We start from the raw sequence: 27556 nt of genomic DNA on the forward strand, positions 1-27556 counted from the left end.
CATTACCAAGGCTTTAAATACTACTTAACATAAAAGGAATAACAGATTAATGGAATCATATAAATCTATTCCACTTATTACTCTCCCCTGATTGTGCATATACATGTCTTCTTTTGAAATTTTTTTTATGGAATATATATTCCGAATGTTGACAAATTTAATAAAATATTTTATGAATAGTTCAATTTAACAAATGGTGAAAGTTGTTCATTTAGCGGCTAACTACTACCTTTGAACCATTCCGACCACAAAGCTGGACTGAAACAGATGTAGATCAACATCACATCAAAACCAACATGCAAAACTCACATGACATGCTAGAAATATCCCAGACCAGGATGAGTTAAGCCATTGCAACGTCTCTATTTTTGTATAGATAAGCTTTGCAGAGGTTTTATGGACTTGGATGCATCAGGTGCATTGTGTGGTGTACATGGATAAACCATATCGTTATCGTAATAAATATTAACGCATTTACTATAGGCATGGAAGGTCCTTCATGTCCCGTTTATGTCTTTACCCTTTTTCTACGTCATTCTTCTTTAGTTCTCGTTTCTTATTAATGTGGATCCGATCTCACATTTTTTAAAAATGTTTTTTTTTCGCTTTTCATCAATCACCAAAAGAAAATTTACTAATTTACTATTGGCAAGTTTGACTTTCCAATATTAATCTTTTAATAAGAAAGGATAGCAACGTGTGTCAACCGTGTGCATTTCTTTAGGTCACCGTATAAACTGGCCGGCCCATTAGATGTTTACTTATCCTTATGAACTAAGGTTATTTCTTTTATATAGATTTAGTCGCTATCTACTCGTTTTGTGAACATATATTATATGACGTAGTTTAGACTTTAGATAGTGATTAGATGGTGGATATGTTGGTAAAACATCAGAGCACACTGGCCGTTGGATCTTTTGACCAGTCTCGTTTTCAAAGAAGTTTAGCGTCTCATTAATGGGCTGGGCTTAATTAAAAGGATCCAGTATAAAAACGCCATTCAGTGCTATAACATATAACTAAAACGGCAAGGCATGTGGAGTTTAGAACTCCTTTGGGACTACTTGACTTATTCTCTCCGACGACGATCTTCGTATAAAACCAGATCGGCGGGAAATCGATTTTCAAATTCGCAGGATTAGGTCGAGATTCGTGTAAATCCGAGAGCATAGAAGCTTTTGCTCACCATCCTTGTGGATTTCTACTCTAAATTTCCACTTGAATCGGAGAAAAAATGGATTCGGAGTCTGTGAAGGAATTCATACGAAGCGAAGTTCCTGATTGGGACGATGAGGTGGTTGCGACGGCTAGATTCAAGGCGTTTAGTGGACAGAGATCCGATTGGGAAGTTAAATTTCAGTTTTGGCGCGATTTGATCATCAAGGTCTCGCGTCGTTTCGGAGAGCTCATCATTGATCCTGTCCAGGTCTGCTCAAATCTCCTCGTAGTTGGAACAATTAGTAGAAGAGAACTGATTAATTATTGTATTTTTTGTTTTCGAAAAGGTGAAGAAGGCGTGGTTTGATCGAGGAGGAATGACGCCTTTATGCATTGATCATGTACTGGTGAGTCTGGTGAAAGGGCTTTTGTAGCTTCTTAGACTGTTCTTGAAATTGATTGGTGTGTCTTTGTTCGTTTCAAGTTATTGATGCATAGTGAAGGTGATGTTGTGCTGGCAAGTGAACTTGAAAGTCCGGTTAGTGGGCGTTTATCTCGTTTGTTGAGGACGGTGAGAAGTTTAGTATCTCAACCTTCAGTGAAGCCGGGAGAGATTCTTGAAAACGAACTTGTTATTGTTCCTCTCTTGAAGGTTTGTTTGATTTCTTCAAGCTATCTTTTTAGGTGGTTGGTTTCCTTTGTATAGATGTTTTGTTAATATGTCTAAAGAGTTGGCAGTCTATTGAGTAAGTCTGTAGTTGATGGACGTTATTAAGTAAGATATATGTGATGTGCAGGAGAAGGCTGCTGATGTGGTGAGACTGTTATCTGAGGGGCATTGGACTTCTACTTGTGTTGTCACGCTAAATAAGTTCCGGGACTTGTGCAACGGTTCGAATGAGGCATCTGTTGTTTTGAGTCACTTGTCAGGGTGTGGAAAAGCGCATAACATCTCTATTAATCGGGGAGAATTGATTGAGGTTGGTTCTTTTTATTCGTTTCTTCTTTTGTCTTATTACTCTTATATCATGTATCTGTGGATTTTTAAATGTGTATTGTTCCATGAGATTCAGGGATGTAGATATCTTGTTTGAATTTCGATTTCAGTTTCTTACCTAAAATTAACATTCCAGAAAGTAAAAGAGGATGGCTAGGTCCGGAAGTTAGGCTCAGTTCAGGCCGAGACCTATGCATAATGTCTGAATCCAACATACTTGTTCTTTGCAGGGTGTCAAAGTGTCCTTTTCAGAATCAGCACTTCCCAGTATCTCAACTCTAGACTGTGACGTTCTGCACTTGCTAAGCACCACAGAGAAGCTCCAAAATCAACTCGAAGTGATGGACCAACGTTGTGAAATGTAACACTTTAATTTAGCTTTATTTTTTCCGTAAAAGGTCAAATAGATTGAATTCAAGAGTGTTTGACTTTATTTTCCTTTTGTAGGTCAAGGAAATCAACATTGGCATCTCTAAAGTCTGGACACAAGAAAGTTGCTCTAAGGCATGCAAGGGAACTGAAGCTGACCACTGAGAGCAGAGAAAAATGCACGTCACTTCTGAACAGAGTAGAGGAAGTGTTGAACACTATAGCTGATTCCGAATCAACGAAAATGGTATGTCGAACACTGAAAGCTTGTCATTTTGGGAATTGTAATAGTATCAATAATGCTATAATTATCTCTCTTTGTGTTTGGCAGGTCTCAGAAGCAATCAAAACTGGAGCGAGGGTTATGAAGGACATCAAGATCAGTCCAGATGAAGTTCATGACTATTTGGAAGAAATTGAGGATACCATTCAATCACAGAAGGAAGTTGAAAAAGCTCTCGGTGAGTGGTGTTTTTGTTTCGGTTCATTTGATTAGTCCAACAACTTTCATGTTTATCTAGACTCTTTGTTGTTGTGGCAGAATCAGCTCCATATCCTGATATTGATGATGAAAATATTGAAGAAGAGTTCATGAAATTAGAGATGGAGCTTGAAAGCGAAAGTTCCCAGGTCAGACCAACGACTTCAGATACTGCAGATTCACTGTCTGAGATGTTCTCAGAGCTTAAACTTGGCAACACAAAACAAACATTGGAGGAGCAAGCGACTGAACCAGTCCGGATGAAAGATGGCCGCGAAAAGATTCTTGAAGCAGCATAGTCGTAGAACGCATCTTCATTGTGGTGCGATCTCTTCTCTACTTGGTGTTGTACAATATAAATTAGAAAGGAACTTGGTAAATCCACGTCCATAGTATTTGTAAGCAATGCATTTTGTTGGGATTCAAGAAACTAAAGCTTCACTCTAATGTATAAATCAGATGTATTTGTCATCAGAGGGAAACTAGTACTCGAGATTATTATTATTAACCTATATATGTTACATGAACAAGGAGAGCTGGCACTAAATAGGAGAAACTTGAGCAGATCCTTTCAGGGTAAGTTGTTCTGATCTTGTAGTGCTGCTTTGGATCTGTATGGTTCACCTTGATATGGCTCCAGTGGGCGAATCAGCAGTTAACTATCATCACTGTCTATTTCATCTGCTCACGGTTTATCAGATTCTTTACCAGAGAGGTTTCCTCCATGTGTTCTAGCATCATCTAGATTTGACGAAGTGGTGGAGTTTGGTATTAGGTTAGGGAAAGCAGCACACGCCGGCGGAACATATTGGGGCAAATAGTTTTGCATTGGTGTGAAAGGTGCCGAGTTTTGAATTGGCATTAGTACAGGATGGTTAAGAACCCTCAGCACATCTGCTTGAGTATTAACCAATGGCAAGCCAGCTCCAAGAACAGGGGCAGGCAGAAGCTGTGGTACGCCCATTTGCATACCTGTTGCTAGACCCATCTGAGAGTATTGCGGCCCCAAAGGCAACATTGTTGCTGGTGTAACAAATCTTTTACCCATCGTCATCATCTGTCATCCAAGATTCATACAGGTTAGAAACAAGAATCTTTACATGAAACAAGTTGGAAGTGTTTTTGCTTGTTTGTTATAACCTGAACTTGATGTTGAAGGGTCGTCATATAATTGATCGCTTCATCTAATAATGCTTCGTTGTCTTCCTATGAACAGGTGAATATTTAGGGTAACGTAAGTAATGGTTCCGACGATGGTCTCTTTTGAAATAGAGTAAAAGGTTTAGTTTGTGTGGTCAAAACCTTTTGAGAATTAGGGAGTAGATCCTGCAAATTACGCATTTTCTTGTTGATATCGTTTGTTTCCTTCTGTTTGCGTCTTCTCTTGACCAAAATGTTGCTTGTTCTTGCAGGAACTTGTGGCCTCACATCATCTAGGCTCTGCTTAGAGACAAAAAACTGTTTTCAGACAAGAACCTAACAATATAAAACCAAATCTGTGAATCAATCAACCCTCTTACACTGCTTTGATACGTCGATTCTTCACTGTCTTCAGTAAAATCTGTGGAGTCGTATCCCAGTTCAACCGACCTCTCAGCAACCACAGATTGCTCATCAGGAGGTACAATATCCTTACGGTTCTCATAGTCAACCACCATCCTCTTTGATGAAGAAGCTTTCAAACTCTGAATCAAATTAAGTTGATTCATCAGCATGTTTGTTTCATATGCGGCAACAACAAGAGGTTCTGGAACAACCTGAGTGTCTACAAGATTCTTGTCACTAGTATCAGCACCATGAATAGTCTTCTTGAAGTCCTCGTTATACTCGGCCTCGTATAAATCCACGATCGATTTCGTACGTTGATTATGCATAGAAAAGCCATTGGATCTTTGGCTCTTTGCAAGAATTTGCCCATTCTCAAACACAAGCTCCATATACTCTTGATCAGTTAACCTGCAACAACAATAAATCAGCTTGGTAAGAACAAACATCATCTGCATCAGCCTGTGTGTATATATGTTATGTGAATGAAGAACTTAATTTGGTTTGAAGGTTGATGATGATGATGATGATGGAGAAGTCATGTTTGTCTTGTTGAATTATCCAAAAGGCTTTGTCTTCGTTTGGAAGAGTAAGTGAAAACTATCTTTCATTTTGTTGATCAACCTCAGAGGCTTTTAGCTCTCTTTATATTTCGCTTTTCTTTATTATTATTATTTTTTGTTCTCAGGTGCAATTAATATCTTAGTAGGACAGTACTGTTCATTTGTACTAAATCGAATCTTGGCATCTTCTAGTTTTTTCTAGAACTTTCATTGCAAAATTTTGATTCCTAAATACGAAATCATAATAAAATCTAGTCTTACTGCTCGTAAATAACTAAATATGATTACAAATTCGATTGACTGGCGGCTTTTATCTTAGAGATACTTTTATTTTAACTTTTACCGAATAACTTTTAAGTCTAAACTCCATATTTCTAAGAATCGAAAGTCTATTCGGATTCATTAGCAAATAGAACAAGAATCAGGCATTTTTTATTATACTAATTAGACACGAATCGATTAAGTTGTTATTCAGAATACTTTTTGATAGTCAGGATTTGGTTTAATTATATGGTTTAATTATATTGGTATTTTGGTAAAGAAAAAGTTGAACATAATCACTTAAAAGTTAAAAACTGATACATAAAACAGATTAACAGTCAGTGGTTGAAAATAGAAATAAACAGACTAACAGTCAGAATCTCAGATCAACATAGACAATTATCATAAAACATTAAATAAATGAAACAACAAAAATTTAGATTTCATTAGTTTTCGTTCTCTTGCAAAACGATAGAACGACCATATAATAATATCAATAAATAAAATGTTTTTATGTATTAACGACAAAAAAAAAGAGTGAGTGAAAAACGAATGGGCCAAAAAGCCCACGTGGTTGTGGGAAGAACCTTCAGAGATGTAAAAGGACAATGGAGAGTGGGTTGGGCCACCACAAATAGTAAGTGGGGCCCATGGTGGAGTTTTGGCAGCATTCTCCCAAGGAAAAAAAGTGAAGTGGGGAAAAAAAAGAAGGGCGTGAAGTTCACGTGAAAACCACGTGATTCCTGGTACCTTTGTGTGTTTCTTTTGTCGTCTTTTGCAATGTATTTAGACATTTGTCCTTCCATAACAATCAATCACTCACTCTCTGGTTCAGAAAAAAAAAAAACAATCAATCACTCACTCTTGCATTCTTTTATTTATCAAGTTCATTTAAGATTCTTTCAAGTCACAACGAAAAAAAAATAAAACTTTTAAATTGTCAGTATTAATCAGGATTCTTTTTTAATTATTATTATTCAGAAACTTGAATAAAATTTATATCATTGAACGTGAATCAAAGATGTAACTGGACGAACTTGTGAAATAAAATAAACATAACGTCTCAAAACTCAAAAGAATAATACATGAAAAAGCTCCACTGTCTCCACATAAAGAATATAATCTATGATTCTAATGATATAGTGGCTTCACGCTGAAGCTTACTATATAAACTATACAAATCCCATTGAACCAAATTAGATATAACAAGAAAAAGCTTGTGAAGCAAATTGACTCGTAAGATTCGTTGAAACAGTATGACAACTACGATTGCTCTCTTATTGAACATAGATAATCCTGGATAAAATATAGCAAAATAGTATATGCTTACTTATATCACCATTGTATTAACAATCAATGGATTATCGGGCCCTCATCTGTCTTCAGAGTCTGCTATATAATATGATTGCTTATACTCTTCTTATAACGTAATGTGAAAAAGAGAGAGTAAAACTATGTATGCATCGACATGTGCCAAATGGTCATCTGGTATGGAAATGATGACATACAAGAGTCCATATCTTAAAGGGAAACATTAGTGTTATACACAGCGAGAAATAACATTATCATATTTTACGATTTTGGGAATTAATAAAATAAAATAAAAATCTCAAATCAATCATGCGGTTAGTGCGTAATCTTAAATCAACATTATTGAAATAAAATATAGTATCAATAGGTCTATAAAAAGGCACGCACGTAACACCTCAATATCAACACGCACACACACACACCCGGCCCGTATCTTTGCTTTATCGAGTTTCATGCATTCATATACATTAATGTATTAAGCAGCTTCATGAAACTTGTAGTATATAGTAAGAAAAATGAAAAAGAACACCACTAATACCTCACTAGATTACCCTACTAGACTACCCTTTTTTTTTCTGCTAAAACCCCTACTAGACTACTTTAGACACCAAATCTTCCTCTATTTCGTAAACTTTGAATTGTGATTAAAGAAAAACACGTTCTCGCTCGGTTTAAAGGGATTTTGATACCTTTTATTATAATTATAGAAGAAAACGTCATTGTAAAGCAAAAGTGGGAGAAATAAATATTTTTAAAACAAGACCAAACGCATTTGTAAGGGCAAAACACTACGTAGCTTTTGAGTTCATTCATCACTCTTCAGATGAACTTATGGATTAATTACTAAGACTACTTAGTTTTTGCAATATCGATTAGATCACAGAAGATCTACATAATTTTTAGTTTGAAGAATGAAAAAGACAGTTTGATTTCAAAACCTAAAAGTATTCATGGAATGTAATAAATGGGTTTGCATGTTTTTTATATCGGTCTCGCATGTTGTTATGGTCAACTTTGTAACTTAAAAAATGAAGCAGAAAACGAGAAAATGGAATGAGTTAGCCAGCAAGAGAGGCTACAAAAGAGCCACGAGACATGCAATCATCCTGATTTGAAGCCACCCCATGATTTTACTGACAAGCAAACACATTGCAGTAAAGACGAGTTATCACAATTTGCGATGAAATATAAAGTAGATTTCTTGTTCTTTTTCCTCAAAAAAAGAGGGGAAAATTCTCTTACAACTTAATGATTTATAAAAGGACCAGACATTATCATTAAATCTTGAAACTAAGAGACTATGAGTGCCTTGAATTCTGAGATTCACTATTTTCCTTTTGAAATTAGTTTCCAATATGTAATAGTATATGCATTATAAGCTATTAGCTTCCCTTTGTTATTTATGGTATATAAACTTTATTATATATCATTGGTATTTCAGTTGCTTATAAACTTTACAATTACAAATATTTTTTAATTTGCTTAAATTTGATCAAAAATCTTTGTTTATATATATATAACTTTGGTATTCCAGTTGCTCTTTCTATTTTTTTGGTGGATCTTTTTTGGAATATTCATGCTTTGTATCAGATCAAAGAAAAGTACTGACCAAATACATGCAACATATTGGTAATCTAGAAACATATAAAAGAAGAGTACAAGATATATGCAAGAGAGTGTTACAAATTAAAGGGGACAAAGAGTGGTGTAGACTGTAGAGAAAATTTTCAAGAAAAAAAAAGGAAGAAAGAAAAAAAGTGATGAATGATGATGGTAATGGTAGGGATGGTGGGGAACATATATCTTCTTTATCTTTTACCCTTGTTTTCTTCTCTCTCTCTCTCTCTCTCTCTCTAGTGTCTAGTCTATATAACATGTTTAGAGTTTCTTATGGTTCAAGCTACATCTTATTTTTTTTTTTTTTGAAAAAAGTTCAAGCTACATCTTTTCTGTCTAAAATTCTAAATCTATTTGCTTCTTCAAACCAAACGTTATCTTCGCCATTAATATCGGTCATTAGTTTTGTGTAAAAAAATATATCGGTCATTAACTACCTGTGTATGCTGCTTAATTCTGGCTTATTGATAAAAATACAATACCATGTTACAAAAAAAAAATGATAAATACAATACGAATAAAAAAATGATAAATGCAATCCTTACATTTCTGTTAGAATCTCTCAATAATAAACGTGTAAAAGGAAGAAAGCACGTAGTTTCGAATGATCTTGTCAACTTAACTGGCCATGAAGAACCTAAAGGTATATTTTAGATTTCATTAAGAAAATTAAAACAAGACTAGAGTACCGTCTTCATAAGAAATTAGGTGGATTCATCCTAAATACTCCCAGTCAATAACAAATAAAAACTAAAGAGAGTGATGAGGCGACCAAGTGAGGAGACACGTGGAAAAAGGCACGTTGACGTGGGGAATGTGAAAATGTTGTCGATGGTGTTTTACGGGCATTGTGTCTGCATTTTCTCGTGCTTGCAAAAAAAAAAAAATGTTTTCAAGTGTGTGATGAAGATTGTGACGTCTCCTTAGGTCTTTTTAAGTGTCCAGAGGCGAAGAATCTTTCATTAGCTCCTCTCTTTAAGGTTACGCATTCATTACTCATTTATCATGCTTCCCTTGCTTGATTGATAAAAGGGCTGGTTTTAGTACTGAATTTTTTTTTAATTAGTTTTAGTACTGAAAAATTGGTTGGACTTGACTATTTGCTTTACGTTAATTAAAGTAACAAGTAAAGAAAGAGTGTAAATAAAAGCGACGTAGATTAGAATCATGTGAAAGCTCAAACTCTTATCATGCTTGGATACGATGAAGTCCACGTAGAGTATTTTGTTTTTGTCATCATAATTAAAAACCATTATTAGCGAGTTAATGACGCATATGAGACGTGTTTAGCAGTTTATGTTCCATTAAACAAACATTTGGTCTATACTATTAAAAAGTGTCTCGCAGTTATAAAGAACCCTTAATTGTAGAAATTGTGTTTGTCGAACCCACGAATGCATCAATGCGCGTCACGATAATCTCATGCATTGAACTTTGATTTAATAAGGATGAAAATTAAATAAACTATGGTTTTTATAAAATTCAATGTACTTACGTTCTATTTTTTTTAAAGAAAAAAATGTTCTTATCCGGTTAATCAGAACATGTATCTCTTGTCTACATTCACCTAACTCCTTAAATCTAGGCCTTAATGCATTTATTAAAAGAATAACATGATATGTTTGAAACCATGTCACTTCAACAAGTGCTTACATGGAGTATTGGTCCTCTCGATTTTCTGCTTCAATGTTGCTCAATTTTGTGTTTCAATGAAGTTTTAGTTCTTGTTAGCTGATGAATCTGTACATAAACCATGTTTTTGTTTGTTTTTCATTCAATAAAACTTACCACTTATACACTGATTAAGTATATGATATGAAGCTAAAAAAATCACACCTGTGGATATATATATCTTCTCCACATATTAGTCATTTTAATTCGATAACTAAAATCCAGCACTGATATATGAAAAACAGATAGTATATACTCCACTTTGGAACAATACAAATTTAATTATAACACACCCAGCAAAAAAATCCGAGCAGAGAGTCAAAACCAACACTTTGACCAAGTGTCTGCGTGACAGGTGGATTTGTCTGCTTCATCAACAACATCTTTAACCACACTGTCTCATCATTCCACCATCTCCGTTATTTATAAAACAAAATACCAACTCTTCTTCTTCTTCGTCGAATATCTTCAATTAATTAATAATAAATTCCTCTATATATATACACACACACGTTCAAATCATTAGTCACCTGCTTAGATAAAAATCATAGAGAGATAGATAGTAACCCAACAGAAAAAATGGGAAGAGGTAGAAGAAGCTCATCGTCTTCATCGATAGAAAGTAGCTGCAAAAGCAACCCATTTGGTGGCTCTTCGAGTAATAATACTCGGAACCTAAGCACTGACCTGAGGCTCGGACTCAGCTTCGGCTCATCGTCCGGTCAATATTACAACGGCGGAGAAAATCATGAATATGAAGTCGTTGCGGCTGCTGATCAAGAAATGATCATGGAAGAAGAGCAAGAAGAAGATCAAAACGAGTGTAATAGTCTTGGAAGCTTCTACGTGAAGGTTAACATGGAAGGAGTTCCTATTGGAAGAAAGATCGATCTATATTCCCTTAGTGGGTATCATGATCTGATCACAACGCTTGATTACATGTTCAACGCCTCAATCCTATGTAAGAATCTATCTTTGCATGTAGACCATATCCCACTTAATTTATAGTTTTTGTTAAGAGAGATTCGTCAATGATATAACAAAGTCGATATAATTATGCATATATCTTTTCATTTTGGCTCTTTTTTACTAAAGAACATGATCATTTCTATCTAGATAGTTATAGTTATATATTTTTGCATGTAGACCGTAACACATTATATATATGAATTACGATGATTTATGTGTGCAAGAAGAGTGAGAGTATAGTGGTCGAGGAGTCAATGATAGTGAAAACTGAAACAGGGGCTGAGGAAGAAGAGATGTGTAGTGAGAAAAGTCATGTGCTAACATACGCAGACAAGGAAGATGACTGGATGATGGTTGGAGATGTTCCTTGGGAGTAAGAACTTTAAAAAATATATATTCTCTAATTAAGCACATTGTAATTTTGATTAATAACTATAATATAATGATGTAGAAGTCTAATGGGGATTTAATTGATTATTGTGTAGGATGTTCTTGTCTAGCGTGAGAAGACTGAAGATCTCAAGAGCTTATCACTACTGATTTGACCAATACAGTGTGGCAAGTAGTTAGTTTTGTCATGATGTAAATCACTTTATCGGAAATTTTATTCAAAATTTTTGTTTCTAGTTTTATTACGTAATGTTTTTTATTCGGTTATAACTTGCAAGGATGAATTTTTCTTTCAGATCCTTCGTTAGAAGGTTCATGTTTTGTTGTTTATTAGATTTTTTTTTTCAGAAAAATCCCTAGCGATAATAAAACCAAATATTATATGAATCGATTTGGTACAATATTATCGTATTATTAATCAAATCAATATTCCATTTGTATAAATAAAAAATCTAAGTTGAGTTTTATCACAAACAATATTTTCAGTTTTTTTCTCTATTTATGTGGAAATTCTCGAATGATTTGAGGTATAATAATGATTTTTAACCAAACACTGATAGTTAAGAGTTTTGTTATTTAAAAAAAAAAATACAATTGAGATATGATAAATAATTGCTAAGAAAACAAAACTTCAGTTACAAAGACTCATGTAGGAGATATATTACACTTGTTCTGCTCACCAATGCGTTTAAAAGTTAAAAACCCATACAAAAAAACAAGAAAACAAAAAAAAAAAGATAAAAAGAAAAACTCTTAAAGCCACTCTGATTGTGTTCCTCACTGCACACAAATTTACAAGAATAAAAAAAAACAAAAAAGAAGAGAGGAAGAGCTAAAGCATCACACTTACAAAAACGAAACCTCTTATAGAAAAAAATTGAAGGAAAGTTTACGAAGATGTTTCTTCACCCTCAAGCAAACTGTGTTTTCCCCTTTAAAGGTCAAACTTCATTAACTTACCAAAAAAGCAACCATGGTGATCTACTTAAACCACTCGACGTCTCAACATTATTCTCTGACAACCCAAAACAATCAGAGCTATGCTCCGGGAAGATACTCTCTTCAAAAGAATCACAAGTAATCTCCGGCGAAACCCACTGCGAGTAGCCTCTAACATTAGAGCATCTCCATGGAGCTTTCTTCGAGTTCTTCTTCACCGTAAGAGTAACATTAAGGAAACATATATTCTTGAACTCATCTCCTTCTATACCTTCAAGAAGACCCGCAACACCGATATCTTCACCACTAACATTCTCAAAAGTGATCTTCTCTATAGCCGGAAGTGCCTTAGTATCAAAGTTCCCATCAGGATGTTCACCGTACTTACCAGTGAACCTAATAGCTTTCTTCACATTATCGAGCTTCACGTTTGATACGTGAACGTTTCTTACGTACCCGCCTCGTCCAGGAGAAGTCTTGATTCTGATACCAGTGTTGGAGTTGAATAGATGCAAGTCTTTGATGTAGATGTCAGATACACCTCCTGACATTTCACTTCCTATGGCTATTCCTGAGCTTGAAGTGGTTTGACCCGTCAACCTATTGATCTTGATCTTCGAGCTCGGTCTTGCGTAGGAGATTCCATACTCGTCCCATCCGCTTTTTATCGATACTAAATCATCTCCGGTAACTATGTAACAATCCTCTATGCATACGTTAGTTGATGAGTCTGCATGAAGCAAAAATGGTGAGACCATCTCTCATATCTTAACTAGAGGAGTAAATTTACAATGAAACGGATGAATCGAAAACTTTCAAAAAAATAGATTAATAGTTCGTTCTGAGAATACTAAGAAAACTAGAATACTCACCAAGGTTATTCATTTAATGTTATAATTCTTAAATAAACCAAGTCTTATGAAAATCTATATCTATATAGATCTACTGAAAATAAAGAATAAAAAAACTCTCAATTTTTATTAATCAAATTATAAAACCATAAACTTATTTATAGAAGACTTACAAAACTATGATAATCTAATCCCAATTAAAATAGAAAGTTATTTTTTTAAAAAAAATACAAATATATAGTAAGTATCCTAATTCTAGGCTCCACTAAAAACTCACCTGGATCAACTCCATCTGTGTTTGGAGAGTCAAGAGGAGCCAAGATTGTGAGATTCTTTACAACAACATCTCTGTTCAGACAACCAAAAACAAATCCACGTCAGAACACAAAGATTAACTGAAATCTAATAGCATTAGATAAGTAAGACCAGACCTGCAATAAACAGGATGAATGTTCCAAAAAGGTGAATTCAAGAAAGTGAGGTTGGAGATGATAAGACCAGTAGAGTTCATCAGCTCAACAAGATGAGGTCTTGTATAGTTTAGCTCTCCATTTCTAAACCAATCCCACCATATACTTCCTTGACCATCTATTGTCCCGTTCTCACCTATGATCACACTATCATCAGACTAACATCAACGGTTCAAAGCATCCCTATAATAAGTTGCTATATTAGTTAGTACCTGTGATGACAACATCTGTGAGATTCTGACCATATATAAGACTCCTATGCCTTCTACCAGGCAACTCTCTTCCTCGTCCATATGATGGCAATGGATCAACCACAGGCCAGTTCTCCGAGTTCTATAAAGAGAAGTACTTAAGACGTTAACATGTATGCTTGAAATGATGTAAAAAGAGGCAGACTTGCCGTTGAACCGAGAATGGTTGCACCCTTGTCTAGCCATAACGTTAGGTGACTGATAAGGTCGAAACTACCGGTAAGCCACTGACCAGCGGGAACAAAAAGCTTGGCACCACCTTTGTCAGAGAAAGTGTTGAGGTAGAACAAAGCATTCTGAAAGGCTTTAGTGTTTAGTGTGACTCCATCTCCCACGGCTCCAAACTCTGTGATGGATACGCTGTGAGGCCGGTGAAGAGTCAGAGAATTGGAATATTCACAGTGCAGGCTGCCTCCAACGCTGCACCAAGCACCATAGAATGCATGTACTAAGAGCACATACGAGAGCTGCAAATAGCCAACATCAAAAACCAACATTGTATGATGTTCACAGATCTCATCAAGCCAAATGAAATTTAAAATAGCTCATGAACAATGGATACACACAGTTTAGGTGAGAGCTACGTTTCATCTCTATAAGCAAAAGCAAACACCAGATCAGGATTCAGGAAGAAAGAGGATATTGTGAACAGTAAAAATATTGGTTTCTTGTAAAATTCTCAACCTTTTTGAACAAGATTGCAGATCTTGAACAGACAAGACATGTTATTACCAGATTTGAGAGACAGGAGCAGTGGAACTTAACTATGTTATGTTTAAAAAAAAAGAGAGGAATAAAACTTACAAGGAAAGATCTCTTCATATGAATGGAAGATCTGTAACCTCCTTCAGCTCCAGAAACCTAAGTCTTCTTGACAAACAATCTCAGCTTCTTTTGGGCTTCTCTCTCTCTCTCATAGACTGTAAGAAAAATCAAAACACTGAAAGATGAGTTTCTCTCTCTCTCTCTCTCGTGTGATTGAATGCAAGTTGCAAAGAGTGATAAGATGGGGGACAAGTGGTGAGAGGAAACAGGGGAACCCACACTAAACAGCAAGCATCATTGAAAGTGACCGTTTGTGCCCGCCAAAAGTTCAAGCAGTAGTTTTAGTAGTAGGTCCTTCCTCTTCTTCTAAACCTTATCCGTACGCAAATGGCTAAACCCGAGAAACGGGAAAAGCATCTAATTCAAGTACTTTTAATAATCAAATATTAAAGAAGAATAACATTCGATGGAACCTAAGATGTCTGGAGATTACCTTATTCGGGTTGTTCTGTTATAAACAGACAATGAGGGTCACATATACAAAAAGCCAGAAAGAAAGACAGAGAAGTTAGACCAGTCTATAAAATGAACACTAAGGAATCATTTTTTGTTCCTTTTTTTCTTTTTGAATCAAATGTGATCAGTTATCACGAGAAGATGAAGAAGATGACGGATCACGTGACACGTGGATCTCTTGACTATGTGAGAGTTGACTCTTCTACTGTAATTACTCGTTTTTTTCTTTCTTTTTTTTTCTTTTTTTCAGTTACTTAATTGCTGCAGTTAAGAAAAAGAACAAAAAATCGCAGGGAATAAAATGCAGAAGTGCTTCTACACATGTGGTAGAGTAACAATTACTACTAACAAACATATTTAATGAGCATTTTATAGTTCCAACATTTTTAATACTGTTTGACATTTTTTATGTGTTCACGAAATTAGAGAGAATTAATAAGACAGACGAAGAGTGTAATGCGCCTTTGTTGTCTATAAAAGAACAATACGACACCCATAATTACTACACTTAATTATCCCTTCAAGAGATTACCATACCTACCATCATGGACCTGAGTATGATTTTAAGTACCCAAAAAGTTACTGTTTTTTTTTATTAAAGGACATAAATAAATTTGGGCATCCTTTTAAAACAGAGCTTTATGGTGAATTATTATAGCAGGAAAAAGCTTAGCTTATCGAACAGAACATAGTATATACCACATTGCACCTGAGACTCCAAGGCTTATTAGCTAACACCTAAGGAACAAGTACCACCTAGAATCGTACATACCTTGAGCCCCAACTGCAACTAAATTCCCACAAGCAGTTGATTTCAGAGCTAGTTTTTCCTTTCTCAAACAGTTCTTTTGAATTAAGAAAACATCGTTTTTGTAGTTCATAGTGCAATCACAGTTATGAAACTAAAATAGCTTTCAGTCAAAATATCAAATCACAGCACAATGAACTTGAGATGGTCTTCACAAAGTAAATTTCATGAACTGAACCAAAACATGGTGAACACTTAGTAACTCCTGCCCCAATAGGTCCATTTCTTTGCAGGCTTTCCAGATGCAAAGCAGAGAGTGCCTGTACAAACACACAAAAAAAACAGTGGATGCTTAACAAATGACGGGCCAAGAGAGAAATGATGAGAATATTTTCTCAAGAGAGATTAAAAGATTCTCTGTTTCTAACCTTCAGGGAGCTCTGGCTGTTCAAATGGAGAGCAGAGGGTTTTAGCTGCTCCAGTTTCACCCTTAGTTCGTGCCTTGACATCTCTCTCCACTTCCTACAAATAGTATGGTTTTAAGGGAATTAAATGTTTGCATTCTTTCTCACAATTGATTTTCCTGAAGAGTTTTTTTTATAACGCACCTCTTCATCACACCAGGGAGCTAAGATGAGCTTCTTTTTGTTGAGTGCTACGATAAACTCGTCCCAAGTCTTAATTTCTTCAACGCAAGCTTCCCTCTTTTGCTTGGCCACTTCATACATGTTTGCCTGGATCTTCTCCAGCAGTTCCTTCACATGCTCCACCAAGCTCCCTCTTGGGATATCTTCCTTAACTCCGTTGTCCCTTCTCACAGTTCTGACCTATTGCCATGCAAAAACAAAGATATAATGAAATTGGTTTAGCCACAGTCTTCCCAAGTATAAACCGAGAGATATTCAACCAGGCTGACCTGGTTGTTTTCGAGATCACGGGGTCCAATCTCAATTCTCAAAGGGACACCCTTCATTTCCCAGTTTGAATACTTCCAACCAGGAGAGTAGTTGTCCCTTAGATCTTCTTCCGCACGGATACCGGCTTCACTCAAAGCAGCTACAGTAGCGGTACAAGCATCGAAAATTCCTTGTGTATTAGCATCTTTGTAAGGCACAGGGATCACAACAACTTGCACAGATGCTACTTTAGGAGGAAGTATCAGGCCTTTGTCATCTCCATGAGTCATAATCATGACTCCAATCTATATGCAAGTTACGAAGTTGAAAAGTTAATATGCGGTAGAGAAACCGCAAGGAGAGAATAAACCTAAGTGAATAAAAAATAACTCCAGACTTACCGTCCTGGTACTGTAGGCCCAAGAATTCTGCCACACCATTTCAGTCTCTCCTTTCTCATTCTCAAAGTTGATCTCAAACATCTTCGCAAAGTTTTGTCCCAAACAGTGAGATGTTGCACCTTGTACACCACGTCCCGTGTTTGGAATGAAAGCCTACAAAAAAACAAAGTTTTAATCCACGAGAAAAGAAAAAAAGAAGATTACGTCTCTGAAACGAAATAGAAAAGTTACATACCTCCACACTTGTAGTGTAAAGTCCCCCAGCAAACTTTTCATTTTCACTCTTCATACCTTTCACAACTGGGACTGCGAGATACTCTTCATATATGCGACGGTAAAGCTCCAAAATTTCAAGGACCTGAGAACAATTGAGAAGCAGAAACGATAAATGATATTAACCTGATAAAAAGGGAGATGCTGGATCACAGGCGAAAGTTATGATAAGTTGAGTTACCTCTTTATCTGCTTCCTCTTTTGTGGCGAAAGCAGTGTGCCCTTCCTGCCAAAGGAACTCACGGCTCCTGCAATTTAAAAAGATAAGGCATTGAGCTATCACAAACCAAACTTCTGTGTCTATTTCACTAACTATGTAGCTCAAGAAAAAAAGGTATGAACAAGAAAATAGAAAGGAGAAATAAGATGATGAAGTACCGGATAAATGGGGTAGGGTTGCTGAACTCCCATCTAACAACATTGCACCACTGGTTAAGCTTCAAAGGCAAGTCGCGGTGCCCTCTTATCCACTTGCTGTAGTAAGGGTACATGACTGTCTCACTAGTCGGACGAATTGCAATAGGGACTTCCAAGTCAGATTTGCCCGATTTTGTAACCCAAGCAACCTAAACAAAACATTCAAAATCTATTAAACAAATGCCTTCATTGTCACAAATAACAAATCCTTTTAAAGATTCACAGATATAAAACACACACCTCAGGAGCGAAACCCTCAATGTGGTCCTTCTCCTTCTCGAGGACACCAGGAGATACAAAGAGAGGGAAGTAGCAATTCTTCACCTTCATTTTCTTGATTTCCGCATCAAAGAAAGTCTAGAAAACAAAAACAATCAAACATCTGATCTCCCACATCATTGTGATTAACATAAGATTAAAAAAAGACGAAGGTGCTCACTTGCATAATCTCCCAAATAGCCATAGACCAAGGCCTAAGGATATAACATCCAGAGATATCGTAGTACTCAATCATCTCGTGCTTGCAAACCTCAGAGTACCATTCACCGAAGTTCTCATCTTTCTTGACGCTTAGTCCGAGACCCGTTTCCTTCTTAACGTCCTTCTTCTTCTTGCCGCCACTGGGACCCGCCTTGTCAACCTTCTCCTTCTTCCCACTTGGACCAGCCATTTCAACCTTTTCTTCTTCTTTCTGAATGCATTAACAACAAAAGCGATTCGTTTTATAGATAAAGTGAAACCTAAAGCTACGCAGAGATCTGTGAATCAATCGAGTGAGAATATCTACGAGCAGAACAACTAGACAGCAGATTCGCAAGGAATAAACACAAAAATATCAATTGATTCGCAGAGGAAACACAAACATACGATAGTTAGCGAAAGAGGAGGAGGAAGAAGCTGAAGACGGCGGAGATAAGGAGAGAGCAACGTTACAACTTGCAAACCTGTTGACTCACTTCGTTACTGATCGATATATAATCTACGCTAATCATCGACTTAAATGGGCCAGGCCCAAAGTTATAGATCAAGAAGTCAACTCTTTATGCATTAGCTGTAGTAATGGAGAAAATATAGATTAGGTCATGGTTAGGTCGTGGAAAAGCTATTTTTTATTATTTATCGCCGCCAGTCATATAATAAACTCAAACCTAATAATACTAATAGGCCACCTAATTGGGCCAATAAAGCCCATATTAATCTAATTAATAGTCGAAGGACTAAACTTGGACAGATGAAACATAGAGGGTCAAACACGAATAAATAATAACCTGATGGGCGCTTTTGGAGATTTGAAAAATAACAGAGTAGTAGTGTGTTCATAATAAGGCTGTTCAATATGGTAAAACCGAACCGTACCGAACCGAATCGAACCGAAATAGACAATATGGTTTGGTTTTGGTATATACCATATAAACCGAATGGATATAATTTTATAAAAACCGTAGGATTTGGATATGGTTTGGTATATAACCGATTAAACCGAATAAACCGAACAAAACCGATTAAAAATAGAAACATATAAATATGTATCTATATTATAACAATACATGAAAATCTATTTGTTATATAAGTTAAATTTGTGTTAATAACTATTACCATAATGTTATAATAATAAAGAACCTTATATAATTTGTAAAACACTTGAACTATAATTAAATAACAATACATCGTAATTCAGACATCTTATTTTCTAAGTCTTTTTTCTTTATCTTTTTTGCTTTATTTTAGTATTCACTAAATTAATATGAAGATGATAAATTTGATGGAAAAGAATTAATGGAAAATTTTCACAACTTTTTTCTTGTCTATAAACAAACAAAGTTTCGTGTTCAATCGAAAAAACATGACTTTAATGAACACTAAATATGGAAAAATGGAAAAAGTTTTCTTTCATGTTTCTGTTTTGTTTCATATTTTTATTTTTAAAATTTCAGGTTCTGATTTTAATTATAGATTTGATGATTTTATTTGATGGTAGAAGCATTTTTACGTTTTTGTTCATTTATTTGAACATGTAATATATTTTTAATAAATGATTATGTTGACAATATGACTCTAAAATTCATTTTATATAATTTCAAACTAAATAATTATGTTTTTTGGTATAAAACCAAATAAACCGAAAACCGACGGTATATAAACCGAACCGAACCGAACCGAAGTAAGTATGGATTTAGAATGGTAGTTATATTTTTTCTTCTTCTTGTCTCAGAGCGCGTAGAGGAAAAAGAAGAAGAAGAAGAAGATGGGAGAAGAGAAGCCTATTAGGTTACTTAATTTCGTCTCCGAGGAACAGGTTCTCTCTCTCTCTCTCGCTTTCATCTCTATCGAAACCCTAGCTTTGTAGTAGATTCGATCTTAATTTTTTTTCTGGGGGAATTGAATTTTGAAGTTAGAGGAATCGAAGAAAGAAAGAGGGGAAAGAGTTGAAGATGGAACCTTCCAGAGAGATAGGGCTTTGTACGAGGTTTCAGATGAATGATTATTGAGTTTCCCTGTTGTGGCAGCTTCATTGAAGACTAAGAACAATGCTTTCCTTTAATTTCAGATATTGAAAGAGAACAAAGACAAGAAGGATGCTGAGTTTAACGAACGTTTCAAGCATAGTGAGTCACTACTCTACTCAGTATTCATTCATGCTTATTGTTAGCAACGTCTTTGGTTTAGTTTCTTCTTTCTGGAGCTTACTGTGCCTTTTGTTCAGTGGATTAACTCTTCTTTTTGAATTGGATTTGCCAGGACCACCCAAAGCTCTTGATGAGGATGAGACTGAGTTTCTTGATAAACTTGAAATGGTGAGTAAAACTCAGTAATTTCAGACTTGAGTTTATTCATCTTATATCGTAATGACCTGCCATATAGCATGGTCAGAAGATTCATGGCTTTTTGATGCATTCGTTTTGCATTTTTTTTTATATAGTCAAGGAAGCAATATGAACGGAAATTAGCAGATGAAGAGGAAGAACAGCTTCGTAGTTTCCAGGTAAATTAATTTCTTTGTCAAACTTGAAAAAATACTGTTAAACAGATGTAATATCAACCTTTGGATTATGGTTTTCATTTTTCAGGCAGCAGTTGCAGCGCGATCAGCAATCCCTCAAGAGCCACAAGAAGCTGCTCCTCCACCACCACCTCCAACCACTAAAGTGAGCTATCTCGTGTTTTAAACTAGATCTTTTTAATATATGATTACAGAACTATTCAACTATCTTGTAGGAACAAAAGACAACGGGGAAGAGAAACGCTTCAACTCGTCCATTTAACACCATCATAAAAGTCAAGTCACAGCCGAAGAAGGTCAAGGCGGCAGAGGATGAGAAGAAAGATATCTCAGGGAATGGAAAACCGGAGACTTCTTTAGATTCTGCAAAGGCCAGTGTCACTCCCGTAGCTTTTCAAACAGGTTTAGCTTTAGTCTCATATAGTGATGAAAGTGAAGATGATGATTAATATTTTTTTTTTGTTTTATTCTGTCCGAATAATCTATAAACATTCATAAGACACCATCTTTGATATTAATTTAAGTTCCATGCTTTCCTTTCTCCACGATGATACCATTCTCGACTACTGCGATTACATCTTAGTTCTTGATTTTTGATGGCCGGTTGTTTGGTTAACCATAACCCGGTCCAGTGAATCTTGGACCACATAGTCCGATTAGGCGTCTAGGGCACTTGTTGCTTCATCCAATAGCAGCACCTTTAACAATTGATAGTAAGGGACAATTGCTTTAGCCGATGCATCTTTTATGACCCTACTAGCAGCATCAGGTCCATGCGTAAACACATGTATTGTCCTAGCGAAACATCTTAAAACCGGAATGTTTATCGATCAAGGACAGATCCCAATAAGATGGATGAGGTTGGATTTGGACTCTGTTTACTTTGGTTAAGGAAACAGCCATAGAAGAGAAGATAATGTCACGTTCGTAATGTGTGAAATTTGGTGAGATCATCAATGGGACAGCTTCGCTTTGAAGTGAGATTTGATTTGGTAATGTAGGGCTTGCTTTGATAAATGATAACATATCACACTTCTCATTAATATTAATTTGCCAATAGTCATCTCTGTCCTCATAAACTTCTATCAACATACTTACATATAGCAATCATATATAAACATAGCAATAATGCAAACTTTTTATAAAGTTATACTAGAGCTTGACCCGCGCATCCGCGCATGTGTTAGTTTTTTTTATAAATAAATATTTATTTGTATAAGTGATAATATATATTTTAAAAGTTACCCGTTTAATTTATTTTTAATATGACATTTCTAAACACAATAATTCTATAGTTTATATTGAGTAGTTTTATTTTATCATGTAAACCCTTAGTTATATCATCTATTTATTTAGAATATGACCTGTAAAGTCACATAAATGTATTTTTATTTTTTATGGATCAAAATTTTATGATTATATATAATAAAATTGTTGTATAAACTATTTTTATGGATCACAATTTTATGATTATGTATAATAAAATTTTTGTATACTATCAAATCTATTAAAAGAGGAGTACAAAATTAGATTATCCCTTAGTTTTCCACTATATTTACAATAGCATGCCACTGAAGTTATTAATTAACCTATCTTTTAGGATTTTTTGTATTTTCTCTTCAATTAATGTATTTCCAAAATCAAATTCTAACTAAAAAATCATGGCAACAATAATTAATAAACCTAAATTTTAATATTATTTGTCTTTTCTTTTTTTTATTATACATATGTGTGTTTGAAAATAATTAATTCCATATATACATTTCATAATTACATACATTATACGGTAATTATTTTACTAATTCCACATATACATAGTAAATAGTATACAAAATTTTTATTATACATAATCATAAAATTGTGATCCATAAAAATAGTTTATACAACAATTTTATTATATATAATCATAAAATTTTGATCCATAAAAAATAAAAATACATTTGTGTGACTTTACAGGTCATATTCTAAATAAATAGATGATATAACTAAGGGTTTACATGATAAAATAAAACTACTCAATATAAACTATAGAATTATTGTGTTTAGAAATGTCATATTAAAAATAAATTAAACGGGTAACTTTTAAAATATATATTATCACTTATACAAATAAATATTTATTTATAAAAAAAACTAACATATGCGCGGGTGCGCGGGTCAAGCTCTAGTTTACTATGTATATGTGGAATTAGTAAACACTACAAGAAAATAGAGATATTGTGACTAAATTTTGGTACTGATAATATTTATCACAGATTTGTGACATTGTTGATACAATATTGTAACCAAAATTTTATGTGACAAATACGTTGTTATTTTGTCACAATGTTATAACTATTTTAACTGTAGCTAAATTTCGTCCCAATTAGAAACAAAACTGTGACAAAAGTGATAGTTGTAACTAAGGGTGACAATATTATGACCAAATGCATGGTCAGAACTTTGTTATTTGTTATGAATTGGTTGTCTTAGTTTATGATGATAGGGTGACTAAACATGAGTTAGTAGTACGAATGCAAATTTTTTTTATTTGTAGCAGACTGCAACCAAATGATGTAATTAACAAGTTCATTGTATTTCTAATGTATTATATAAAATTACTTATTATCATTTTAGTCATTCGTATATATACTTTCTTTATAACAAAAATGAACATATCATATTATATTTTAAATCATTATTTTGATTGATATTTGTACAGAATTGTTTTTCTATTAGATAAAAATATTAAGTCAAAAATGAAAGAGAAATACTAACTTTTTATATATAATACCCTCTACAATACATATATATATATATATATATATATATATATATATAATTTGTACCAAATTGTTTTAATATATAATTCCCTCTACAATATTACGTGACACAAAAATCATGAGACTTAATAATATTTACAGTTAATTATTTTACCTATATCCTTAAAGCCCATTTAAAATCTATTATTATGTAACCCTAAAAAGAGGTGCCTCTGTATATATATGTACAGACTTTCTTGCACTCCACAAAAATCTAAAGCTGCCGCTGGCTTAGAGAGAGAGCTTATCGTTATGGTTAAAAAAATCGAAGGAGTTTCTCTCCGATACTATCATCATTCATCCTTGACGCTGAGGTGGTGTTTGCCGGCAGCATGGTCAGTAAGGAGAACAATGGAGAAGTAAGATTGCCCAGTCAAGGGAAGAGGTGGAGCAGATCGGGGTCGGGGTAAAAGAAATCATCGAAAAAGACGAAGACAATTTCACTGTTAGATTTTGTTTAGAGATTATGGCCGGATCTGAATCGAAAATATCATAGTATAGGAAGTCTCCATATCGTTTGCTTTCTGTGCAAGAATCATAAAGTGTTAAGTTGTTAACGCTATTGTCTATATGAATGTTATCTTGTATTGTATTTTTGTATATTCTAGTTACAAATAATGAATAGCTTCAAACGACTAGATGCTTCTATCAACACATAAGTAACTGCAACACTTCATGACTTAGTGAAAAAACTATGACAAAGTAGTAACTAATTGCAATGGCTTTATGATGATATTTAAGTTATAAAATATACAAATTTGTGACTAACAGGTAGTCGTAACTGAAGACACATTTGTGATGATTTTTCAGTCTTTATTTGTGACAGTTTAAGACTAAAGTTCCGTTGTAATGAGTGACGGAGTTAACACATTATCGCAGTCACATAATATGACAGTTTTGTGACATTATTTTTAGTTGGTAATTATAACCAATTTGTTACTTGTATATATTGTTACTGTTTGTGACTGAATCATTACTGTATTAATGTGTCGCAAACACTGACAATTTTGTTACTAAGAAACATTTGTGACGATGGTATTGTAACTGTTTTCAAATTGTCACAATTATGTCACAATATCTTTATTGTTACGGATTATTTAACATTGTTACTAAAAAAATTGTCATAATATAGTATTTTTTTTGTAGTGAAAATAATTACCGTATAATGTATGTAATTATGAAATGTATATATGGAATTAATTATTTTCAAACACACATATCTATAATAATAATGTATAATAAAAAAAAGAAAAGACAATTAATATTAAAATTTAGGTTTATATATAAATGTTGCCATGATTTTTTAGTTAGAATTTGATTTTGGAAATACATTAATTGAAGAGAAAAGACAAAAATCCTAAAAAATAGGTTAATTAATAACTTCAGTGGCATGCTATTGTAAATATAGTGGAAAACTAAGGGATAATCTAATTTTGTACTCCTCTTTTAATAGATTAGATTTGTTGAGCCATGCTTGCACATAATCTTACATAAGTATTTTTTTGTTTATATATTTTTACTAGGGTATTAGTTTGAAGTTATATTTATCATGTTTAGTGATAGGATGTATATAATATACACATCAACATGGTTATAAAAACTCATTATTTTGAATAAAAGAAAGTAAAAGAAGAAATAAGATATTTTGTATATATGTTTTGCATGTGAAACAAAAGCAATCTTATACAAACATCATCCCAAAACGCCTAGAACCCTAATAATAACCAAAAAGAGCCCTGATCCCGAGAGACGAGGTCGTATCGTTACCTTTTTACATGATCACATACTATATATTATTCGTTATATATTTTGTTAGTTAGTTTTCTTATAATCCAAGCTGGACAGGAACGTTGGCTTCTTGAATCCAGTTAGCAGGAGTCAACCAGTTAGCGACGGTGAAACGTTCAACCTCAGCAGCAGACTTAGCCATCTTAGCCCAAGGAACCCTCGCAGCAGTGTTAGCTCCTGGTCCACGGTTATTGAACTCAACATATGTAGCTGTCAAATGGAATTTTTCTCCTTGCCATTCGTTCCATCCTGTCGGTTGAATCAAATCGCCAATCTCAGTTCCGATAACTGCGGTGGTGGCAAATGGTTTCCACGGCCGTCCAAGGTATGATTTGACGGTTAGCCTGTCAGCTTCGAGCTCTTTGTCCGCCATGATACGGCAGTTATGGAGAACGATACCAATCTTCACCGCTTTACCCTTCTCGTTACCGTCGGCTGTAACGTGGTTGGTTTGTCCGGGGCTTCCTTTTCGGCAGAGGATTAGAGAGTTTTGAATCACGGTCGCAGATTTTCCGAAGATGAAATCGACTGTACCGGACACAACAATGTTCCTGTAGAACTGACGTCCGTTGTTGACGTAGAGCGTGTCTTGGTAACCGTCAAATCTGCAGTTGAATATGACCGCACGGTCTCCGTTCACACGGAACGCGACAGCTTGGTGTCCTAATGGACCAGCAGTGTTCTGAAACCCGATCCATTTCGCCATGAATCCCTCAGATTCAACCTCTGCATGCATGCATGTATATGATTAGATATCAACGTGCATGTGTATATTTAGATACCAAAGTATATTTAGATATTGCACGGTGCAATTTAGTTTAGATAGGAAAAATTAAAGACAAGATTAATTAAATGAGACTTACGAACGGTGCCACTGAGTGAAGTAGTGGTTCCAGGGCTAAGACCAACACTTCTGTCAAAAGTAATGATTGTCTGTGTTGCACCATCACCAAACATGAAAACGTTGTTTACCTTCTTAGGGATAGTGACTTGTTCCTTGTAGACACCAGCCTTAATATAGATAATGCAACGTCCAGGATTTTTCTCCGGACAAGCTTTAACCGCCTCAGAAATCGTCTTAAACTGTCCACTTCCATCCTTAGCCACCACATGAGTCGGCTTGATTTTACCGCCACCACCGCCGCCTTCACCGATACCTTCATCAGCAGGTGCACCAGGGCGTCCGGCCTGAGCCATAAGCTTCCTGTCTTTGTCAGAATGCCATTTAGGTAATCCTTTTTGGTCCAAGTCTTCAAGAAGATCACGGTCAGGAGCTGGAGTTTCTCCGAGGTTCCCTTTCTTCATGTCATCGACCTTAACATTCATTTGGGACATTGCGGTGGTTAGAGCATGGAAGATATCGATAGCGTTACTGGACAAAATCTTGGAGTGAGCGATTCCTTCGCCCATGACTTTTCTTAGTTCCGATTCTTCAATATCATCAATACAATCGGTTTGGTAATTAAAAACTCCGGTTAACCATTGTTTAAGCTGGTCCATCTTACTCCCACTCTGCTGAAGATCTTCACCCATTTCTTCAACAATGGTCTCAAGATCCTCGAGAGCGTACATCAGCACTCTCTTGCAGTAATCAAGAACGGCTTTGCTCGTCGCGTTCATGTTTTTCCCCATACCTTCTTCGGTTGAAGCCGTGAAGTTTGTGGATTTTGTGACAGCATCTTTTGTAGCTAACATGAAGGCTTTGATAAGTTTACTTGGATCGTCGCTTTTGACTGGGTCAAGTGTTTTTGCGCATGAACCTTTGTCTGTGGCTGACGCACAAAGTGACTCAACCGCTTTCTGATGCGAGTTCAGAGTCTTGTCGCCACCTGCACCACCACCTTTATTAACAAAGGTGACAACTCCTATGGCAACACCCACCACTAGAAGCATGGATGCCACTGATATCACAATTTTCCCGACCGCCATTATTTATTTTTTAATCTATTTTTTTGTTTTTTTTTTTTTTTTTCTCCCTCAGGTTTTATTTAGGAGGTAATTAGGAGAGGGAGGGGACTTATTTTTATTTATTCAGACCCGGTGGATTATTTAATGGGGGCTGGTGAAGATTATGGTGCATTATGGGAGATTCTTATAGAAGTTGTAG

At 35.1% G+C, this 27556-nt stretch overlaps 7 protein-coding genes and 2 long non-coding RNA genes across 14 annotated transcripts; 5 read left to right on the forward strand and 4 right to left on the reverse strand.

Annotated features, from left to right (window-relative positions):
- Positions 1-1052: 1052 nt before the first annotated feature.
- LOC106368506 (charged multivesicular body protein 7-like) lies at positions 1053-3535 on the forward strand. 2 transcript variants are annotated; one of them, XM_048738971.1, is made up of 8 exons: positions 1053-1426; positions 1506-1565; positions 1643-1810; positions 1956-2138; positions 2386-2516; positions 2603-2771; positions 2856-2985; positions 3072-3535. In XM_048738971.1, the coding sequence occupies exons 1-8, from the start codon at positions 1235-1237 to the stop codon at positions 3302-3304; spliced, it is 1266 nt and encodes a 421-aa protein (XP_048594928.1). In that variant the 5' UTR covers positions 1053-1234; the 3' UTR covers positions 3305-3535.
- On the reverse strand, positions 3378-5175 carry LOC106368507 (transcription factor PIF6). 3 transcript variants are annotated; one of them, XM_013808494.3, is made up of 5 exons: positions 5049-5175; positions 4526-4961; positions 4308-4445; positions 4146-4211; positions 3378-4062 (listed from the first exon to the last, which is right to left on the reverse strand). In XM_013808494.3, exons 1-5 carry the CDS (start codon positions 5090-5092, stop codon positions 3691-3693), a joined length of 1056 nt encoding a protein of 351 aa, XP_013663948.2. In that variant the 5' UTR covers positions 5093-5175; the 3' UTR covers positions 3378-3690. The 3 variants fall into 3 exon arrangements, with proteins under 3 accessions (XP_013663948.2, XP_013663949.2, XP_013663947.2); XM_013808495.3 differs by having other exon boundaries at positions 4526-4690; positions 4763-5095; XM_013808493.3 differs by having other exon boundaries at positions 4526-5095.
- LOC125578509 lies at positions 3852-4638 on the forward strand. The gene is made up of 2 exons (XR_007316613.1): positions 3852-4084; positions 4418-4638. It is a non-coding gene; the product is annotated as an uncharacterized LOC125578509 (long non-coding RNA).
- Positions 4746-5244, forward strand: LOC125578510. Its single transcript, XR_007316614.1, has 2 exons — positions 4746-4985; positions 5061-5244. It is a non-coding gene; the product is annotated as an uncharacterized LOC125578510 (long non-coding RNA).
- A 4825-nt stretch (positions 5245-10069) lies between these two features.
- LOC106365113 (auxin-responsive protein IAA30-like) lies at positions 10070-11719 on the forward strand. Its single transcript, XM_013804563.3, has 3 exons — positions 10070-10934; positions 11219-11315; positions 11428-11719. Exons 1-3 carry the CDS (start codon positions 10553-10555, stop codon positions 11480-11482), a joined length of 534 nt encoding a protein of 177 aa, XP_013660017.2. The 5' UTR covers positions 10070-10552; the 3' UTR covers positions 11483-11719.
- A 222-nt stretch (positions 11720-11941) lies between these two features.
- LOC106368509 (probable polygalacturonase) lies at positions 11942-15128 on the reverse strand. Of its 2 annotated transcripts, XM_022691289.2 has the most exons (8): positions 15102-15116; positions 14888-14999; positions 14648-14763; positions 13993-14310; positions 13805-13925; positions 13554-13728; positions 13400-13470; positions 11942-13001 (listed from the first exon to the last, which is right to left on the reverse strand). In XM_022691289.2, the coding sequence occupies exons 3-8, from the start codon at positions 14663-14665 to the stop codon at positions 12289-12291; spliced, it is 1416 nt and encodes a 471-aa protein (XP_022547010.2). In that variant the 5' UTR covers positions 14666-14763; positions 14888-14999; positions 15102-15116; the 3' UTR covers positions 11942-12288. The 2 variants fall into 2 exon arrangements, with proteins under 2 accessions (XP_022547010.2, XP_048597325.1); XM_048741368.1 differs by having other exon boundaries at positions 14888-15128.
- Positions 15129-15959: 831 nt separating this feature from the next.
- Positions 15960-18922, reverse strand: LOC106368510 (proline--tRNA ligase, cytoplasmic). Its single transcript, XM_013808497.3, has 11 exons — positions 18727-18922; positions 18299-18550; positions 18100-18216; positions 17821-18008; positions 17624-17690; positions 17405-17527; positions 17170-17322; positions 16789-17073; positions 16481-16699; positions 16301-16394; positions 15960-16192 (listed from the first exon to the last, which is right to left on the reverse strand). Exons 2-11 carry the CDS (start codon positions 18527-18529, stop codon positions 16128-16130), a joined length of 1542 nt encoding a protein of 513 aa, XP_013663951.1. The 5' UTR covers positions 18530-18550; positions 18727-18922; the 3' UTR covers positions 15960-16127.
- Positions 18923-20022: 1100 nt separating this feature from the next.
- LOC106365114 (PSME3-interacting protein) lies at positions 20023-21405 on the forward strand. Of its 2 annotated transcripts, none has more exons than XM_013804564.3 (7): positions 20023-20155; positions 20252-20326; positions 20408-20465; positions 20599-20654; positions 20780-20842; positions 20928-21005; positions 21076-21405. In XM_013804564.3, exons 1-7 carry the CDS (start codon positions 20105-20107, stop codon positions 21307-21309), a joined length of 615 nt encoding a protein of 204 aa, XP_013660018.2. In that variant the 5' UTR covers positions 20023-20104; the 3' UTR covers positions 21310-21405. The 2 variants fall into 2 exon arrangements, with proteins under 2 accessions (XP_013660018.2, XP_013660019.2); XM_013804565.3 differs by having other exon boundaries at positions 20031-20155; positions 21085-21405.
- Positions 21406-25285: 3880 nt separating this feature from the next.
- LOC106365116 (probable pectinesterase/pectinesterase inhibitor) lies at positions 25286-27518 on the reverse strand. The gene is made up of 2 exons (XM_013804566.3): positions 26313-27518; positions 25286-26175 (listed from the first exon to the last, which is right to left on the reverse strand). Exons 1-2 carry the CDS (start codon positions 27376-27378, stop codon positions 25487-25489), a joined length of 1755 nt encoding a protein of 584 aa, XP_013660020.1. The 5' UTR covers positions 27379-27518; the 3' UTR covers positions 25286-25486.
- Positions 27519-27556: the final 38 nt, after the last annotated feature.

This window comes from Brassica napus, chromosome A9 (assembly GCF_020379485.1).
Source record: "Brassica napus cultivar Da-Ae chromosome A9, Da-Ae, whole genome shotgun sequence".
Lineage (NCBI taxonomy): Eukaryota > Viridiplantae > Streptophyta > Magnoliopsida > Brassicales > Brassicaceae > Brassica > Brassica napus.